Below are 20,266 nucleotides of genomic sequence, written 5' to 3'. Positions count from 1 at the left end.
TGTATGGTGTTTTAGGATTGGTTGGTATGTTTGGTTGAGGTCTCGGGGGCCTCGGGTGAGTTTCAGGTGCTTAACGGACTAGTTTTTGGACTTGAAAGATAGCAGATTTTTTAGTATTTTTGTTGTAGACAATCCTTCATCGCGTTCGCGAGAAAGGTCTCGCGATCGCATAGAGCATATGGGAAAGGCAGCTGAGGTTGTTCTACGTGTTCGCGACGTCATTCCCACGTTCGCGAAGGTATGGAACACTAAGGCTACGTGTTCGCGATAATGACCTCGCGTTCATGTAGAGTCAACGGCCAGATGGGTTCCATGCATGATAGCCTAAGCGTTCACGATGAGTGTCCCGCGTTCGCGTAAGGTCAAGCTAGTTGAGCTTCACGTTCGCGACCAGTTTATTGCATTTGTGAGAAGTATATTTTAGGTCTGAAGCAGCTTATGCTTCGCGAACATGAGGGTTTGACCGCGTTCGCGAAGAAGGGCATACCTGGGCAGAATTTAAAGTTAAAAACGAGGGTTTTGAGTTTATTTCATATAATTGAATTGGGAGCTCGGTAGAAGACGAAATTTCGAGAGATTTTCAGAGGGAATCATTGGGTAATGATTCCTAGCTCCTTTATGGTTATAACCCGCTAATCTATCATTAATGTTATCATTTAATTTCGGATTTGGGGTGAAAAATTAGAAAAAATTGAGAAAAGTTCTTAGAACAAATTTTGGGGTGTTGATCGAGATTTTGGTATTGGATTTGAGTGAATTTGGTATAGTTAGAATAGTGAGTGAATGGGTGTTCATATTTTGTGACTTTTACCCGATTTCGAGACGTGGGCCCGGGGAGGCTTTTTGGGCATTTTTCTAATTTCTTGCCTTAGCTTTGATTTCGTTAGATAGATTAGTTTCTTGTAGCTATATTTATGTTATGTAATTGGTTTTGGCTAGATTTGAGCCATTCAGAGTCGGATATTCGTGGAAATAGCATTGTGACGGATTAATTTGAGCTTGGTTCGAGGTATGTGGCTTGCCTAACCTTGTATGAGGGAACTCCCCTTAGAATTTGGTATTGTTTGATATGTGAGCGTCGTGTACGTGAGGTGACGAGTACGTACATGGGCAATTTGTTATAAAACTCCGTTTTTCACTAAGTCATAACTTATTTTCTCCTTATTTGAAACACACTAGCATATGTAACTATCTTGTTTAGACTAGAATAGCATGCCTACTTGTTTAACTGCCTATTTGAACTCTGTGCAGCATGTTTAGTGAAATTTCCTGCTTTCCTTGACTTGAACTTAGTCTAAACTGTAGGATTTCTTGTTGTAATTGTTATTTCGGTTGGTTGCGCTGCACATTTACTTTGGGACTACGGAACGGTATTCCGGGAGATCCCCTGTACTGCATATTTACTTTGGTATTACGGAACGGTATTCCGGGAGATCCTCCTGTTTTGCATATTTATTTTGGGACTACATAACGGTATTCCGGGAGATCCCCCTACACATTTATGTTTGTGACTACGAGATAGTATTTCGGGAGATCCCTTGTTGTTATCACTGTGTTCTGAGTTGTTGTCTTTTATTGATTCTATTCCTGTTAGATTTCCATATTTATTTTACTGCGATATTTTATTCTGTCTTATTTCATTATATTTATACCAGTAGGGCCTTGACCTGATCTTGTCACTACTCGACCGAGGTTAGGCTTGGCACTTACTGGGTATCGTCGTGGTGTACTTACGCCCTAATCTACACATATTTTTCGTGTGTAGATCCAGGTTCATCTTACCAGCCTCATCACTAGTTGCAGTCGTTGTTGCTTATTGGAAACTTGAAGGTACATCTGCTCGTGCCCATAGATCCTCGGAGTCCCCCTCTATCCCCCTATGTTCATTTTTCCCTCTTTCTGTAGAAATAATGTATAGAATGGTTAAGACTTCTTAGTAGCTTGTGACTTACGGTATTCCGGGTTTTGGAAATTATTTTGTACATTTTCAGAGGTGATAATTGTATATGCCGAGTGGCATTCAGTTGCTTATTAGATACTTGTTACTGTTAGTAGTTAATGTTCGTGTTTTGTTTCATTTCCGCAAAGTATTAGGCTTACCTAGTCATAGAAAATAGGTGTCGTCATGACGGTTCACAGAGGGAGAAATTGGGTCGTGAAAATCAGATGGCATGTCACCACGGGTATGTTGTTTGGATCGGGTTGTACACCACAACAGTGGAATGTTGATTACAGTCCCCTATATCTATTTTTGTGTGTTTTGTTTTCCATTTTTTGGGGAAGGTTCATAACACCTTTTTGGTTGTCTAATTAGTTGTGTGGGTTGAGTAGTCCCTTCCAGATATTCGTTTTCCTTATATATCACGTTCGAGTTTGTAGCTTATTAGCACATTGTGGTGTCATATGAGACTTTTGATCGTGTCTGGGGTGGCTTGTTGCCTGAGCAGCTTATACTGGGTGAGACGAGATTTTTGGATATGGGATCAGTGCGACCGGATTATATAAAATATATTAAAGAGCAAATACCATTATTTGATTCATAATGGGGCGATGATTCTAGTCAAAGGGAGAGATTCAATGATTTGTTGACTCTACAATTGATTATGAATTTCTACACATCTCTTCCGTCGTGGTGGTATTGTAAGAGTTGGAACAAGACTTATATATGTCATGAGGTGCATTGTGAGCATCAGATTCGTAGAATTTCGGCTATTGTTATCATATGATGTTATTATGGTCGTGTGAGTTATACAGTGCATAGTGTGAATTTAGCAAAGGTATGCAATCATGTATAGGTGCATCGTGAAGTGATTGATACGGTATTCGTATGATGGGAACAAGCCTGACAGAGAATTCCGGATGTTGGAATTGGACTCTAAGGCTTATTTGGCTAAGTAAAACGGGAGAATCTTCAGATTGGCTCGAGCTAGTGTGCTCAACTAAGTTGTGGCAGCACGGGTAAGTGCTTGAGGAATTAAACAGTGATTTCGGACAACCCCCAGAGCAGTTCTTAGCACGTTCGAGGACGAGCGTATGTTTAAGTGGGAGAAAATATAACGACCCGACTGGTCGTTTTGAGCTCTAGCGCATCGTTCAGCAGTTTGAGGCTTCAGGTATTATGACTAGTACGCGTGGTCAGAATTGAAATTTCGGAAGTTCAAAGTTGATTTGAAAAGAAATTCTCATTTCGGAAGCTTTAAGTTGGAAGAATTGAGTATGGTTGGATTTTTGAGTAAACGATCTCGGAATCAGGATTTGAAGGTTCCAACAGGTTCGTCTGATGAATTTGTACTTATGCGTATGTCCGGATCGGGTTTTGGATGACCCGGGAGCGTTTCAGCGCCTATTGTGGAAGTTGGCATTTTGAAAGAATTTCATAAATTTGGGTTGAAGTGCATTTCAATGTTATCAATGTCCATTTGGGATTTCGAGTGTGGAAATAGCTATGTATGGTGATTCTGGTATTGGGAGCGCGTCCGGAAGTGGATTCGGAGGTCCGTAGGTCATTTAGGAGTCATTTGGCTAAAGCTAAAAATTTGAAGGTTTTTGAGAAGTTTTACCGGAAGTGAACTTTTTGATATCGGGGTCGGAATCCAATTCTAGAAGTTGAAGTAGGTCTGTAATGTCAATTATAACTTGTGTGCAAAATTTGAGGACAATCGAACGTGATTTGATAGGTTTCGGCATCGAATGTAGAAATTTGAAATTCTAAAGTTCACTAAGCTTGGAATGGGGTGCGATTCATGAATTCGACGTTGTTTCATGTGATTTAAAGGCTCGACTAAGTTCATAATGTATTTTGGGACGTGTTGGTATAATTGGTTGAGGTCTCGAGTACCTCGGGTGGATTCCGGTTGGTTAACGGATCGAGTTTGGACATGGCAGAAAAGATGAGGCAGCTGATATCTGGTGTGATCGCACCTGCGCAATAAGGGCCACAGGTGCGAGCCAGTGGTCGCAGGTGCGGTTTGGGCGAAGCTGGGCAGTGACCCCAGGTGCGAAGGGTTGTCCGCACCTGCGAGGTCGCAGATGCGGAGATGCGTCACATGTGCGAAAGTGAGAGAAGAATCTGGGAGCGCAGGTGCGAGGGTATGTCCACACCTGCGAAGGCGCAGATGCGACGAAGAGGCCGCAGGTGCGGAAGTCGGGGTTGGGCAGTGTCTCCTTCAAAGCGAGGGTTTGGCTTATCTCATTTCATTTTCGCCCATGGGAGCCGATTTTGGAGCACATTGGAGTGCCATCTTCATCAATCATAATGTGGTGAGTGTTTTCTTCACAATTTTGAGTTAAATACATGTGTTTATATTGATTTGAACAGGGAAATTAGTATAAATTGTGGGGTTTTTATACCTAGAATTTGGTATTTTGGATTTTGACCACGAATATGAGCATGGAATTAGAAATAAATCATATATTTGAGTTCATAAGGTTATGAGTAATGATTATTTTCGAAAAATTTTGGAATCCGGGCACGTGGCCCGGAGGGTGATTTTATCAACTTTTCGAACGGAGTTGGAAATTATTATAAAATAATTAATTATGAGTATTAGAGTATATTTTTATTCGGTTGCATCATATTTGACTAGTTTTGGAGCGACGAGCATCAATTTGAATTGTCGGAGCGGCCTTGGAGCCGGTTATGGAATTTCGGAGCAAGGTAAGTCTCCTTTCTAACCTTGTAAGAGGAAATTAACCCCATAGGTGAACTAAATTATTGTGTGCTTCTATTTGTGGGTGCTACGTACGCACGAGGTGACGAGAGTCCGTACGTAGCTACTAGCTATGCCTATGTCCGAGTAGTTTTAGGCTCACATCATGCCTTGTTGATATTGTTATTGATTTATGTTTATTGTCTGCCTTGAGAGGGAGCGAGATCGAGTTTGCTTATTAAATATTTTTGAAAGGAGTGGAAATTGAAGAACGTAAGATTTAAAAGGGTTCGTTTGAACTTCGTAATTTTGAAAAAGATTGAGTAATGCTAATGGCTTAAGAAATCTATGTGTAACCGCGTCGCATGTATGTTTCACGAGCGGGGTAATTTTCTTAAAAAAAGCTACAAGCTGAATTTTCCTTATTTTGAAAAGAATCAAGAAAGAGATATGATTTTAATGTTAAATTTATATTTGACCGCGTCACACATATGATTCGCGAGCGGGGTATTTCCTTCTACCACTCTTATGGGATCGGGCCGTTCGCCTCAGCAGGATTTATGTACCACACTCTCATGGGAGAGGGCCGTTCACCTCGGCAGGTTAATAGATGCATCTATGGTTTGCGTCGTTCGACCATCGGCAATGCACAATTTACTTTTATGTTGGATCGGGCCGTACGCCTCGGCATTTTCTATATATATATATATATATATATATATATATATTATCCTCATGAAATCGTGCGTAACGTTTGGCAAGAAGCCAGTGTATCTGAGGGTTTTTCCATGATTTGGATTATGATAACCTCTTTGATGAAATCCACTATATCTATACATATGCTCCGGTTACAGAGGAAACTTGCTAGTTGAGAGCTTGAGTAAATTACAAAGAGAAAAATTATACTACGTATTTTATACTTGTTTGTTTCATATATTTACTCCGTCTTACATTCATTTACTTCTTTGCTGTACCTGATATTATTGGACCACTAATAAGTATCGAAGTCGACCCCTCGTCACTACTTCTTCGGGGTTAGGCGGGATACTTACTGGGTACAAGTTGATTTACGTACTCATGCTAAACTTGCTGCACATTTTTGTGCAGGTACACATATGTTTAGCGGCCTTGTGGACACAGAGGCGCGATTATGGCGGGGATTTAGGTGAGCTGCATTCTATAAGACGCACCGCAGCCAGCAGAGTCTCCTTCAGAGTATTGTATTTTCTTTCCTGTCCAAGTTGTATTCCGACATTTATTGTATTTTATTTTAAATTTCTAGAAAAGGCTCATGCACTTGTGACACCGGGTTCTGGGATGATTATGGGATGTTCGCTTTTGGAATTGGAAAATATTGTTATTTATTCTGTAAATTCATCTTTTACTAGATAAATTAAAGTAAATTTATGATTTTAAAAATATTAAAATGAGGATTTAATTAACTGTTTAGTGTTGGCTTACCTGACAGTGGAGTCCGGCGCCATTATGACCTTTATGGATTTTGGGTCGTGACAGACCCGCAAAACCATTTAACTCGATAATTATGATAGTCTTGTTATGTTTATTTGTATCTCATTATGTGCATGTATATAAAAAGAGTGAGTACCACCCTATTTGTCTTATTAAGAATAATAAGATGTTTGAATCTGAATATATTTATGGCTATTAAAGAATTGTATTTATATTTAAATACTAGATAATTCAATTTTTTTTCTTTTTCAATATCTAATTATTTATAATTTATTTTGATTTAAAAACTAAAAAAATATAACATTCAAATTAAATAATAATAAATATTACATCTACAAAAAATTATGAAAAGATATAAATTATTCTTTGCTGACGGTGGTGGAGAACTGGTCATGGTTAGTGGAGGGAGGTTCGCAATGATAATCGTGATAGGATGATAGTTTAGAGATGACAAATATGCGATGGTAGCTGATGGTGATGATTATACGATAGAGCCTCATGGTAAAGATAGTTGGTGGTGATAACTAGTGGTGGATATGAATAGTGGTGGTAGTTGTGTAATGGAGGCTAGTTGTGTAAGTGGTTGGTATTAGTAGCTTATGATGGAGGTGGTTGCTGATTGATGGTAGTGGAGGCTAATAGTAAATTGTTGGCAATGCTGAGACGTTGTGGAGGTGATTGGCAGTTGACATAGTCGGCGGTGGTATTAAATAGAATAGTAATTATTTATTCCATTTACATTAAATCCTTAAGTTAGTGTCTTAATAATTTGAAGAGTATGTACAAGTTCTAAATAATTTAAAACCTATTAAGAACTTTAGTGGTTGTGAAAGAAAACAAAAACAACTACACTTAATTAGTTGAGCTGTGAATGATTCAGATTTAGACCATAATTAAGTGAAGTTAATTAAATTTTAATAATTCAATTTTAATTTTTTTCCCCTTAAAATTATATACAACTATTTATGACAGTTCTTAGATCATAAATTTTAATTATTTTTTTCTCTTAAACTCGATATCTAATCCAATAGCATTATATAAAATTGAATGATGGGGTTAATATTTATGTAGTTTTATTTTCATAACAAAAACCATTAATTTCCCATTAGCAACCACACGTGTTTGTTACGCAGCTTTTCCGTGACTAAAACCGTGACTAGAAGCATGTTCGGACCGGCAGCTACAGCTCATCAATGACAATAAAGAGGCAATTTTTTTTTATCATTGATGGGTCAGGGCCAGCGTGGCATCGCCACTGTGAAAATTATACAAACTTTAAAAAATCCGCCACCCAACGCGTCGTTCGTTTGTTGCCCATGCGCCCCTTGTAAAACTCCTGCTCCATTTGCAATTCAACCATTTTTCTTCCATAAGCTATTCAAACCAAACATTTGCTACATCACTCAAGTACTCGTTGATTTTTTTTATGTTTTTACGTCCAATGATGCAAGTATAAGATTGTTAGAGCATAAATGGACTGGGGAGATGAGCGTTGTAGTTGGCATTGCGTTAGTTGCAGCTATCAGAGGAGTTAGTTATAGTTAGTTACAAGTTAGTTAAAACAGTTAGTTAGGAAGCGCACTGTAGAAGAATGAAATTAACATTTGTTGCTCAATAGTTGTGATATAAATATATTGATACATTGTAATTGGATTCATTGATCAAATAAGATCATTCTATTCTCTCTTCTCTTCTCATATTTCTTTCAGCTATTTTTCTCGATTTTACCCTGAACTAACTACCATCTTCTTCGAGATTAGCTCCTAGACTAACAAATTCCATTGCGATCTTTACTGATTGCATAAATTGGTATCAGAGCAAACGATTCTCGGAATAATCAACATGACTTGAAGCAAAAATCAAGACAAACCAGTCGACGAAATGGAGGATAAGCTGTCACAGATTCAAGAGTAGTTACAAAATATGATGGATGGCATGATAAGTATGGGTGAGAGGAATGCGCAAGCTGATAAGGAATTGCTAGGCCCTAAGGAAGCTATTGGAATCATCAATCAAAGGGAAAAAGAACAAATTTTAGCCGAGTCTTCGATTAACAGAGGGGAACCAATAGAGGTCAGATACAAGGAATCACACAATGGTTCTGCTCATCAAGGAAATGGGAACTTCTTTACTCGATTCTCAAAACTAGATTTTTCTCAATTTTCTGGTGTAGATTTGCGTACATGGCTGTATAAAGTTGATCAATACTTTTCTATGGATGATGTTATGTTTGAACAAAGGGTGAAAGTGGCATCTATTCACATGGATGGTGATGTTATTGCTTGGCATAGATCTTATGTGAAATCTAGAACTTCCACTATAGACTTATCATGGACTGAATATGTACTAGCTTTAAATAAAAGATTTGGGGATAATTTTGAGGATCTTATGGAGGCTTTGAAGACTATAAGTCAAACTGATGGGGTTAAGGAATATCAAGCAGAATTTGACACATTATTAACTGCTGTTAATTTGACAACTAAGAATGCTATTAGTTATTTTCCAGGGGGACTTAAATCAGAACTGAATAAAGCTGTTAAAACTCAAGCACCAAGAACTTTAATGCAAGCCTATAAGATTGTCAGATTATAGGAGGAAATTTTTGATGCCCAAGCCAAAACTTGGGATTGAAACCTATTTCCAGATCTTTTCACTCCAACTCTAATCCTATTTTACTTACTCCAATTGCCTTCAGATCACATAATTACCAAAAAACCTTTGCACCAAATTTCACTCACCAAAGAAATATTGATAGCAACTCAAACAAACTAAACAGATTAGGAAGGAGGCTAACTGTCTGAAATGGATGAAAAAAGGCCAAAGGTTTGTGCTTCTTTTGTGATAAAAAATATGAGATGGGGCATAAATGCAAGTCTAGGAAGCAGTTTTTTATGGTGGAGGTGGTAGATAAAGAAACAACCGCATCAGTTGAGGTTGAGGAGGAGGTATTGACCCAAGAAGTTGTAGAACCTGAAAATGAATTTATGACTATATCTTTGCAAGCTTTTATTTGTGTCTGGTTACAAAACAATTAGAGTCACTGGCTATCATGAGAAGAGGCCCTTACAAGTTTTGATTGATACTGGGAGTACACACAACTTTATTGATCAGGAGTTGCTAAGAATCTGGGTGCCAATTTAGTTATATAGTAGAACAATTTATCAGTGTAGCTGATGGTAGGAAAGTACGAACTGTTGTTTTGTGCAAAAACCTATAATAGTTACTGTAAGGAACAACATTCTCATCACATTTTCTATTGTTACCATTAGGGAATATGGATATAGTACTAGGAGTGCAATAGCTTAGCACCTTAGAAAGAATCCTGTTTGATTTCAAGAACAGAACCCTTGAATTTGTACACCAAGGAAAGAAGCATGTATTGAGGGGTGCTAACAACCAACTGAAATCAACTAAAGCTACTTCCTTGCCCAAACTAAATGACTCAGCGGCTCAGTTCTTCATGATGTCATTGATGGACATGGATGTAATGGCATAACATACAAGCCACATAGGAAGCTGCACTTATACCAGCCGTATTTGCTCTCATCAAGCAATACTCAGGTATTTTTGAAGTGTCCACAACCTTACCCCCTCATAGAGGCGCTTTTGATCACAGAATTCCCTTAATAGTCTGCAAATCCTGTGAACAAAAGGCCATATAGATATCTTGGAATAAAAAAGGATATCATTGAGAATCTAGTTCAAGAAATTATGGACCAAGGGGTAATTCAACATAGTAACAGTCCTTATGCCTCACCTGTTGTGTTAGTAGGGAAGAAGGATGGTAGTTGGAGGTTGTGTATTGATTATAGGGAGTTGAACCATATGATAGTTAAGGACAAGTTTCCTATACCTATTATTGAAGAATTACTTGATGAATTAGGGGGTGCAGTTGTGTTCTCTAAAATAGATCTTAGAGTAGGATACCACCAGCTAAGAATGGCAAGAGAAGACACCTACAAAACAGCTTTCAAAACTTATGAAGGTCACTATGAGTTCTTAGTTATGCCTTTTGGGCTGACTAATGCTCCTTCATCATTCCAAAGTCTTATGAATTCTATTTTTAAACCATTGTTGAGGAATTCAGTCCTAGTATTTTTTGCTGACATTTTAATTTACAGTAGAAGCATATGTCTGCTCATGTTGAGCATGTGAAGGCTGTCTTTGAACTGATGCATCACTATCAGTTGTATGCTAAGATGACTAAGTGTGCATTTAGTATGTCTAAGGTGGAGTACTTGGGCCATTTCATCAGTGCTGAAGGGGCTTCAACTAATCCCAAGCAAATATTGGTTGTACAGAGTTGGCCTGTTCCTTGCAATATTAAACAACTAAGAGGATTTCTTGGTCTTGCTGGATACTACATGAGGTTCATCAAAGGTTTTGGTGCTATATGTGTAACGACCCAGCCGGTCGTTTTGACTGTTAGAACCTCGTTCCCCTAAATAAGACTCCCCGTATATCCTTTTACTAATTTATGACTTGTGGGGATGGTTGGTTCTGGATTTGGAAGTGTTCGGGTTGAAATCGGAGCACTTGGTTCCTTAGTTGACTTTAAAAAGGGCGAGTTTGACTTCGGTCAACATTTTTAGTAAACGACCTCGGAATCGGGATTTGACGGTTCCAATAGGTTCGTATGATGAATTTGGACTTGGGTGTATGATCGGATCGGGTTTTGGATGATCCGGGAGCGTTTCGGCGCCTATTGTGGAAAGTTGACATTTTGGAAGAATTTCATAAATTTGGGTTGAAGTGCATTTCAATGTTATTGATGTCCGTTTGGGATTCCGAGTCTGGGAATAGCTCCGTATGATAATTCTGGTCTTAGCAGCACGTTCGAATGTTAATTTGGAAGTCCGTAGGTAATTTCGGGATCATTTGGCGAAAGTTAGAAATTTAAAGGTTTTTAAGAAGTTTGACTAGGAGTGGACTTTTTGATATTGGGGTCGGATTCCGATTCCAGAAGTTGGAGTAGGTCCGTAATGTTAATTATGACTTGTGTGCAAAATTCCAGGTCAATAGGATTTGATTTGATAGGTTTCGGCGTTGAATGTAAAAGTTTGATGTTCTAAAGTTCATAAAGCTTGAATTGGGGTGCGATTCATAGTTTTGATGTTGTTTGATGTGATTTGAGGCCTTGAGCAGGTTCGTGTTATGTATTGGGACAGGTTAGTATGATTGGACGGGGTCCCGGGGGCCTTGGGTGTGATTTGGGATGGTTTCTGACCAAGTTTGGGTGTTTTGATGATGTTGGTTGCTGGTTCTGGTGTTGTTCTTCGCGTTCGCGAGGAGCCTCTCGCCTTCGCGAAGAAGGATTTTGCTGCTGGGACTTTGTTCTTCGCCTTCGCGAAGAGGCTCTCGCGTTCACGAAGAAGGAATTTCTGTTGTCCGTCGTCTGAATTCAGAAGCTTATATCTCTCAATCTATAATGAATCTAGAGATGATCCAAAAATGAGAGTTGTAGACCTTGGTGTCTAATATTCTGAAAGGTAAACCATTTATCATTTGGAGTTGCGTACAAAAAGTTATAGTAGATATACTACAGACTATCCGGGAAGAGTTTGGAAATCTCTATTGCATAGGGCTGACTTTGGAAGCTTATATCTTACAATATACAATGAATTGGGAGATGATCAACATATAAAAGTTATAGCCCTTGATGTCTAGTTTCCAAAAAGTCAAACCATTTATGATTTAGAGTTTGGTACAAAACGTTATGGCCATTATACTAGAGGCTGTTTGAGAAGAGTTTGAAAATGGCTTTTGAGAATTTTGTTCATTGCGAACGCGATGGGGATCTCGCGAACGCGAAGAAGGGTCGCCTGGGCAGTGTATAAGTTTGCAAAAAATAGGATTTTGGCCATTTTCACTTCATTTCTGCCATGGGAGCCGATCTTGGAGCGATTTTGGAGCTCCATCTTAATCATCTAATGCAAGGTAAGTGATTCTCACTTATTGCAAGTTAAGTACTTGGTTTATATATGGATTTAAACATGAAAATTTGTAAAAATTTGGGATTTTGAAGAAAAACCTTGAAATTGGTATTTTTGGATTTTTACCACGAAAATGGCTATGGAATTGGATGGAAATGGTATATTTGAGTTCTTGAGGTTATGGGTAACGATATTTTCAGAATCCGGGCATGTGGGCCCGGGGTAAATTTTAAGAATTTTACCATTTTGGATAGGGTAATGTATTTAATAGTCTAATTTCGAATTATTGAGCATGTATTAATTATTTCCTATAACTTTTGGATAGTTTTGGATTTTTCGGCACCGAATTGAGATTTTTTGCGACATTGTGATCGGGAAGTGGGCTTTGAGACAAAGTAAGTCTCTTGTCTAACCTTGTAAGAGGGAATTTATCCCATAGGTGACTTAAATTAATAATTGTTGCTAATTATGGGGGCGTGACGAGAGTCCGTGCATAGCTACTAATATTGCTAAAGTCCGGGTAGTTTAGGACTCAAATCATGAATTACTTGTGATAATTGCTTCTTTTAATTGCTTAAATTACTGGAATTATATTGTAATTTTTTTGAGGAAATAGTAATAGATCGAAACTTCATATACTTGAATTTTGTGTAAATTATTGAATTGTTAATAAAGATTGAACATCCTACGTGTTAATATTATAAAACTTCTCATTCCGGATATTCATAAGAAAATGTCCTCCTTTCTTGTGGAGCGGGCCGAACGCCTCGGCAGTATAGATGCATCTATGGATCACGCCACACGTCCATCGGCAGTGTACACGACACTCTGGATTGGGCCGTACGACCATGGCGGAAATCGTGCCTAATAATAATAATTACACGATATCTTGATATTTTATTGCAGCTTGTGAAGCTAATTGATAAATTAGAAATTATTGGAATTGAAAGAATTAATCATTTCCGTTGGTTAAAGAAATTATTGTTATTCCTATAAATTATGTTGATTTAAATATTTCTATTTGAATATTATTGACCCTTAGTGAGTATCAAGTTGACCTTTCGTCACTACTTCTTCGAGGTTAGAGTTGATACTTACTGGGTACACGTTGTTTACGTACTCAGGCTACACTTGCTGCACATTTTTGTGCAAGCACAGATATGTCTAGCGGCCTTGTGGGCGCAGAGGTGTGGTTAAATGCGGGGACTTAGGTGAGTTGCATTCTATATCACGTTCCGCAGCCAGCAGAGTCTCCTTCAGAGTTATTTATATTTTTTCTGTCTAATTTGTATTCCGGACAGATGTTGTATTTTATCTTACCCCTAGTTAATGCTCATGCACTTGTGACACCGAGTTTTGGCAGTGGTTATAGGTTGTTTAGTAATTTAGTTGCTAAAATATTTATCACTTACTATATGAATTCTATCTTTATTATTTAATTGAAGAAAATTTGATTCACAAATACTAAAATGAGTAATTAAATTAATTAGTCAAGGTTGGCTTGCCTGACAACGGTGTTAGGCGCCATCACGACCTTTAATGGGTTTTGGGTCGTGACAACATGGTATCAGAACACTAGGTTCACTTAGGTCTCACGAGTCATGAGCAAGTCTAGTAGAGTCTTGCGGATCGGTATAGAGACGTTTGTACTTATCTTCAAGAGGCTACAGGGCTGTTAGGAGCACTTCCTTTTTTTGAGTCCTTATCGTGCGATTTTGTCATGACCCAAAATCCCACCACAGGCATCGTGATGGCACCTAGTCTCTAAGACTAGGTAAGCTGATTTCAATTACATTTTGAAGCCATTTTGTTTTGAATTAAATAAATAATCAAAACTAACAACGGAACAAATATGAATATACAACCTCCCAAGACTGGTAGTACTGAGTCACAAACTCTAGCTGAATACATGAATTGATCTCAAGGATCGAATACTTAATATTGTTTGAATAATAATTAACAGTACAATGTAGTGAAAAGACTCCAAGGGACTGTGACGACCAAGCAGCTCTACCTTGAATCTTTACGATCCCGCTTTAACTCTACCCAAGTCAGATATCTTTAATATCTGGCTCTGCACAAAAATGTGCAGAAGTGTAGTACGAGTACACCACGATCGGTATCCAGTAAGTATCAAGACTAACCTCAATGGAGTAGAGACGAGGTACAGTCAAGATACTCACTAGTCTAAAAACCTGTGCAATATGATATACAAGAATAATTTAAAGCAAATAACAATAAGGGCAACACAAATCAACCAGTGATATGCATTACAGGGCAACAATGAATTAATATCGCTCAACAATTTATAAATATAAGTACACCTAATTAAATCAAGTCATTCAAATAAATGTCTTTCACATATAATTCTTCCAAATAACTCTCTTTCAAATATAATTTTCTCAAATAATTATCTTTCAAATATAATTCTTTCAATAAATCTCTTCAAATATAATTTTCTCAAATAAATATCTTTCAAATACAATTCTTTCATATAATACTTTCTAAATAAGAATCCTTCCAAATAAATATTTTGAATATAATTCTTTCAATTAAAAAGTCACCATGTGACACCTCATTTCATAATCATAAAAATACGGGTCTTAACCCATTTTCATATTTTTCGTAAACACGAGTCTCAGCCCATTTTTCATATTTCCACGGCACCTCGTGCCCATAATTAAATCATCATATTTTTTCGGCACCCCGTACCCTTATTTCATATCACAACTGCACGGACAATTCACGTGCCAAATATCATTATCAATACATATAAGATCCACACGATCAATTTATTTCCGAATAAGTCAGTTTAAAATTTTTAAATCAAGTAAGAAAATCAACAAAGAAATGAATTTATTTTAGAAATTATTTGAGTGAAGAAAATAATATTTCAATTAAAATGAAGCACCCGATAGTTGCTGATTTGGATGTAAAACTTATAAGAACTAAAGCACATAGCAATTTCTTTTATTCAAAATAACTTAACCTTGAAAACTAATAAAGTCTAAAACCACAAATCCTCAGAGCCTCGTACAAAAGACAAAGCCAACACATTACAACAAGGGATACAGACACACAATAAAATCAAATGTTATATCACAGAAGAACACAACAATTTACTTATCACGGAAATACAAATTAACCGAAGGCAAGTGCAACCACAAAGAATGTCAACAAAGGCACTCCCGAGTCACCGTCTCGTAGTCTCAAAAGTAAATATGCAATAACAACAATGCCCCCAGGCCATCATAAGTCATCACAATTCAATCCCCGACATAGCTCACCTTGTCTCGCCACGTGCGCATTAAATAAGTAAATTGCCCGCCTTGTCTCGCCGCACGCACATAACAATATTCCCATCTTGCCTCGCCACATGCGCAAACCCACATATATATATAAATAGCCCGCCTTGTCATGCTATATGTGCATAAATCAATAGTAATAATAGCACGACAGAAACCTCGTGCAAACACCCGAACATAACTCCCACAATATAATGTGCCAATATCACATCTCATAAACTGCACCTCAAGTGCTCAAATATTACAACATAGCACAGATTGCACATCAAATGCTCTATTATTACAACTTATCACAGATTGCACATCAAGTGCTCAAATATTTCAACATAGCACAAATTGCATATCAAATGCTCAATTATTACAACTTGCCACAAAAATCAACAATACCTTATTTTTCACAATAAGGAACCCATGGCTCGACCATAATGTGCACAAAAATCTTAACAAAATATCCGGAAGTGAACAACTCAATAAAATAATATTTCACATAAAAATCAAGGTGGCAATCACACCAAATCATCATGTAAAAAGAATTTCAACAAACAAGGACCTAGGCATGACAAATAGAGGATTTAATAAGTGCCAAAAAAATTTAATTTAATACATAAGGGCGTCTAAGGATTTTAAATCAATGAAGTTTGCACATATAAATCAAGTACGTACTCGTCACCTCACGTGCATGATTTTCAATTACACAAATTACACATAAGACTCAATGCCTAAGGGGAAACTTCCCCACTCGAGGTTAAGCAAGACACTTACCTTTTTGAAGTTAGACCGATATTCCAAATTAGCCTTCTTGCTTGAATTGACCTCCGGATAGCTTAAATCTATCCAAATTAATTGTATAACTTCATTAAAATTCATCGGAAACAATTCCGGATAATAATACGTCGACTTAAAAATTTATTCCAAAACGTCAACAAAAATCAACGCGGGGCTCGCCCCTCGGAACCCGACATAATTTTCATGATATCTGAACACCCATTCCGATACGAGTTCAACCATACCAATTTTATCTAATTCCAATAACAACTCGACCTCCAAATCTTAAATTTTCATTTTTGGAAGATTTTATAAAAATCTTGATTTTCCTCCATTTAAATCCGAATTAAATGATGGATTCAAAGGCATAATCATAGAAATTAATCAAAACTGGATAAGAATCACTTACCCCAAACAGCCACGCAAGAATCTCTTCAAAAATTGCCTTCTACCGAGCTCCCAATTTGATTTTTGTGTTATGAACTCAAACCCCCGTTTTTGGGACTTTTAATTCTGCCTAGATAGGCCTTCTTCGCGTTCGCGACCATTGCTTCGCGTTCGCGAAGCACAAACTTGACTGCCAGCATTTAACCCTTCGCGAACGCAACATTGGCTTCGCGAACGCGACATTGGCTTCGCGAACGCGAAGCTTTACCAATCTCACCCTTCGCGAATGCAAAGCTTTACCAGCTTAGACCTTCGCGAACGCGACCACCACCTCACGAACGTGTAGAACAAGGACCTGGGGTCCCCAACTGAATTCTCTTCTTCGTGAACGCGAGCCAATCTTCGTGAACACGAACCTTTAACACCAGCTCCTCTTCGTGAACGCGAAGGGAAAATCTTGCTTGCCTTAAATTCCCCTTCGTGAACACGAGGGCCCACTCGCGAACGCGAAGAAGGAAACCAGAAGAATGCAGCAGCTGATATCAGCAATCTCACCAAGGCAAAAAATGATCCGTTAACCCCCCTTCCACAACTCACCCGAGCCCCCCGGGACCTCAACCAAACATACCATCAAGTCCCATAACATCATACGAACTTAGTCGAACCCTCAAATCACCTCAAACAATGCTGAAACCATGAATCATACCCCAATTCAAGCCTAATGAACTTTGAAATTTCAAGTTTTCACAAACGACGCCGGGACCTATCAAATCAATCCGGAATGACTTTAAATTTTGCACACAAGTCATAAATGACATAACAAAACTATTCAAATTTTCAGAATCGGATTCCGACCCCGATATCAAAAAGTTAACCCCCCGGTTAAACTTTCCCAAAAATTCATCTATCGTTATTTCAAGCCAAATTCCTCTACAGACCTCCAAATAATTTTTCAGACACGCTCCTAAGTCCATAATCACCATACGGATCTATTGACATCATCAAAATTCCATTCCCGAGTCGTTTGCTCAAAAGTCAACTCTCCGGTCAACTCTTTCCATTTAAGCTTCTAAATAAGGATTGTTCTTTTCATTAAATTTCGAATCTTCAGTAAATTAAACTCGACCACACCCACAAGTCAGAATAAATATTGCTAAACTACTCGAGACCTTAAGTCACTGAACGGGGCATTAATTCTTAAAATGACCGACCGGGTCATTACAGATTTGATTCCTTTGAGGCTTATGCCTTCGTTTTCTTCCTATTCAATCTTATGCGACGTGAAGCACTTGTCATAAATTTGGAATCGAGGAAGCTTAACGGTACTATAGATGTGGTGCAGGATGTTTCTCCCTGCGTATTTGATTGGGCTATTATTGTCGCCTTGCGGAAGGTCGCTCTGTCGTTACAGCTTGATGTTTGGTTATAATTACATATTTTTAGTGCATTACTTACCTTACATTTTGGGGATTTAATGCTAAACTATACTATATTTGTGCTTAATTGAGTCTATTTTATGTGTAGGTGAATTGGAGATGAAAGTAGAAGAAAAATGAGACCTACAAGTTGAAAGCATGCGCAGGAGCAGTGAATAAGAGAACCTGGCGACGCCATGCTTGAAGCTGGCTTTAGGCTGGCTTTGCTAGGCTAAAGCCAGGCTGAGGCTGGCGACGCCAGGCTAAGGCCAAGCTAAAGCTGGCGTTAGGCTGGCGACGCCAAGCAAAAGCCAGGCTGAGGCTGGCGTTAAGTTGGCGACGCCAGGCCTGGGGCCAGGTCCAATCCGAGTTTTGAAGACTTAATTCATTTCCGGGTTTGACTAGGACTTGTCCTATATGTTTAGGTATTTTCCTACACATATAAATAGACCTAAAAACGCCATAAAAGAAAAAGACCGAAAGAGAACATACTTGGGGAGAACATACTTGGAGAGGATATTTTTTGAGAGAAAAACACAAGCACAGAGCCGCCGTGGAGGCCGGAATTCATTAAGTTCCATCTTTCTCCCACCAAACTTAGTAATTTTTACGTTTCTTTGTATGATTTTTTGTTTGGCTACCATGTCTATGTGGAGCTAAACTTTACGTTCTAGGGTTGTGGTTCTTTCATGACTATTATTATTCGGATATTGATTTTGCCTTCTTAATTTATCATATTGGTTTATTTATTCAATCTTGCGCTTAATTATTTAATTTCTTGATCATCAATTGAATACTATCTACGAATCTAGAATTGAACTCGAAAGTGGGAATTTTAGATTGCATATAGGATTGTGTAGAGCAAGTTCTTGAACTCGGGCATCGGGGAACGGATTCGTAGTTAGGATAAATATATACCTAATTGCCTTGCTTGGTTGATTTACAGGAATTATAAATGTGTTCTTATTGATTCTAACTCCATAGACATATAGGCGTTAGGTTAGCTTGAATAGGCGAGTAAGAACTCGAGAGATTCTTATGAGCAATATTAACCATGTCAACCAATAAGCTAAATAAATTAGTCGGTCAATTCAATTGAAGAATACAATAGGATTGTTAGATAGCCCATAACCCTAGATCGTTTTCATTACATTGATATCATAAAAATCTGCTCTTTCTGTGTTCAAAGTTCATTATTTATATTTTTTTATTTAATTAGTTTAGAATCAAATATTTTTAGGTTTAATTCTTGTTTAGATAATTAGGATAGTCTAATTTAGTTAATAGTTAATCACAAGTCCTCGTGGGTTCGACATCCGACTTTTAGTCACTTTATTACTTGATGTCTGCGTATACTTTTGTGTGCGTTTGGCCGCAACAAGTTTTTGGCGCCTTTGCCGGGGACTTAGAAATTAGCTATTTTTCTAGATTAGACATTTTTTTCTATTCTTTCTTTAGTTTAGTTAGTATTTATTTATTTATTTTAGCATGGCATCTTGGAATGAAAATTATTCAAATGATGGTTATTCTTATTTTGATAATCCCTGTCCATATTGTGGAAGACCCCACTGGTGGAAAAATTATCAGAATGTTCCCGGGAGCGAGTTGTGCGCACAATCTCAATCCTTTGAGTGGAATATTTGTAATATGTGTGGTGGTCAAGATAGCCATTGGAATGGTTGTTCTAATTCTTTTCATCCTTCTCTGAGCCCTTATTATGATCTTTCTAACAATGTTTGTGAGTTTGATAGGGGCAATGAAGTGTAGGATATGGAACATGATGCATATATTAGGGATATTCTGAGGCAAATAGCAGAGCAACAAGATAAACTCAAAAAAGATATGAAAAGAATGAGGGCAACAATCATAAGAATGAAGGCTAATATGGAAGAATTGAATGAAGAGAGCGAGTTCCAAGAAAAGGAAAATTTTGAAAAAGTAGAGATTTTGAGCCAAACATGGCTAGTGGAACGAGCTGAAAAGTTAGAAATATATGAGGCTCAACATGAGGAAATTACTGATGGGATGAGACACTTTATAGAAGGAATAGCTGAACTGGGACAAGAGATTGAAAAATTTGGCACTGATATTCACGACTTGGGAGCTAAATTAATTGCAAAAGTTGATGCGTCTAACGCCCAACAAAATAGTTCTGAGTTGTGTGAAGCTGAAAAGGAGCTTACACGCCAAATTGAGGAGCTAAAAGTGGAGAATAAATCATTCAACCATACTTGTATTGATGATGTCTATGTCGAGTAAAGCACTCTAGAGTCATGTGAGGAAGTAGATAATATTATATGTGAAGACTCTAGTGTGTGTACATATGAGGATGTAAAGAGTAA

At 37.9% G+C, this 20,266-nt stretch overlaps 1 protein-coding gene across 1 annotated transcript; it reads left to right on the top strand.

Moving 5' to 3' along the window:
- The first annotated feature begins 8,063 nt into the window (after positions 1 to 8,063).
- On the top strand, positions 8,064 to 8,711 carry LOC104096924 (uncharacterized). The gene has a single exon (XM_009603379.1). The coding sequence runs from the start codon at positions 8,064 to 8,066 to the stop codon at positions 8,709 to 8,711; it is 648 nt and encodes a 215-aa protein (XP_009601674.1).
- Positions 8,712 to 20,266: the final 11,555 nt, after the last annotated feature.

The sequence above is a fragment of the Nicotiana tomentosiformis genome, chromosome 2 (genome assembly GCF_000390325.3).
Source record: "Nicotiana tomentosiformis chromosome 2, ASM39032v3, whole genome shotgun sequence".
NCBI classification, from domain to species: domain Eukaryota; kingdom Viridiplantae; phylum Streptophyta; class Magnoliopsida; order Solanales; family Solanaceae; genus Nicotiana; species Nicotiana tomentosiformis.
Note: the sequence above shows the minus strand (reverse complement) of the source record. Positions and strands in the feature narration are given on the sequence as shown.

Bases quoted from the DNA above. Each gene is read 5' to 3' on its own strand.
- LOC104096924 (XM_009603379.1), top strand. From the start codon at position 8,064: ATGGGTGAGAGGAATGCGCAAGCTGATAAGGAATTGCTAGGCCCTAAG.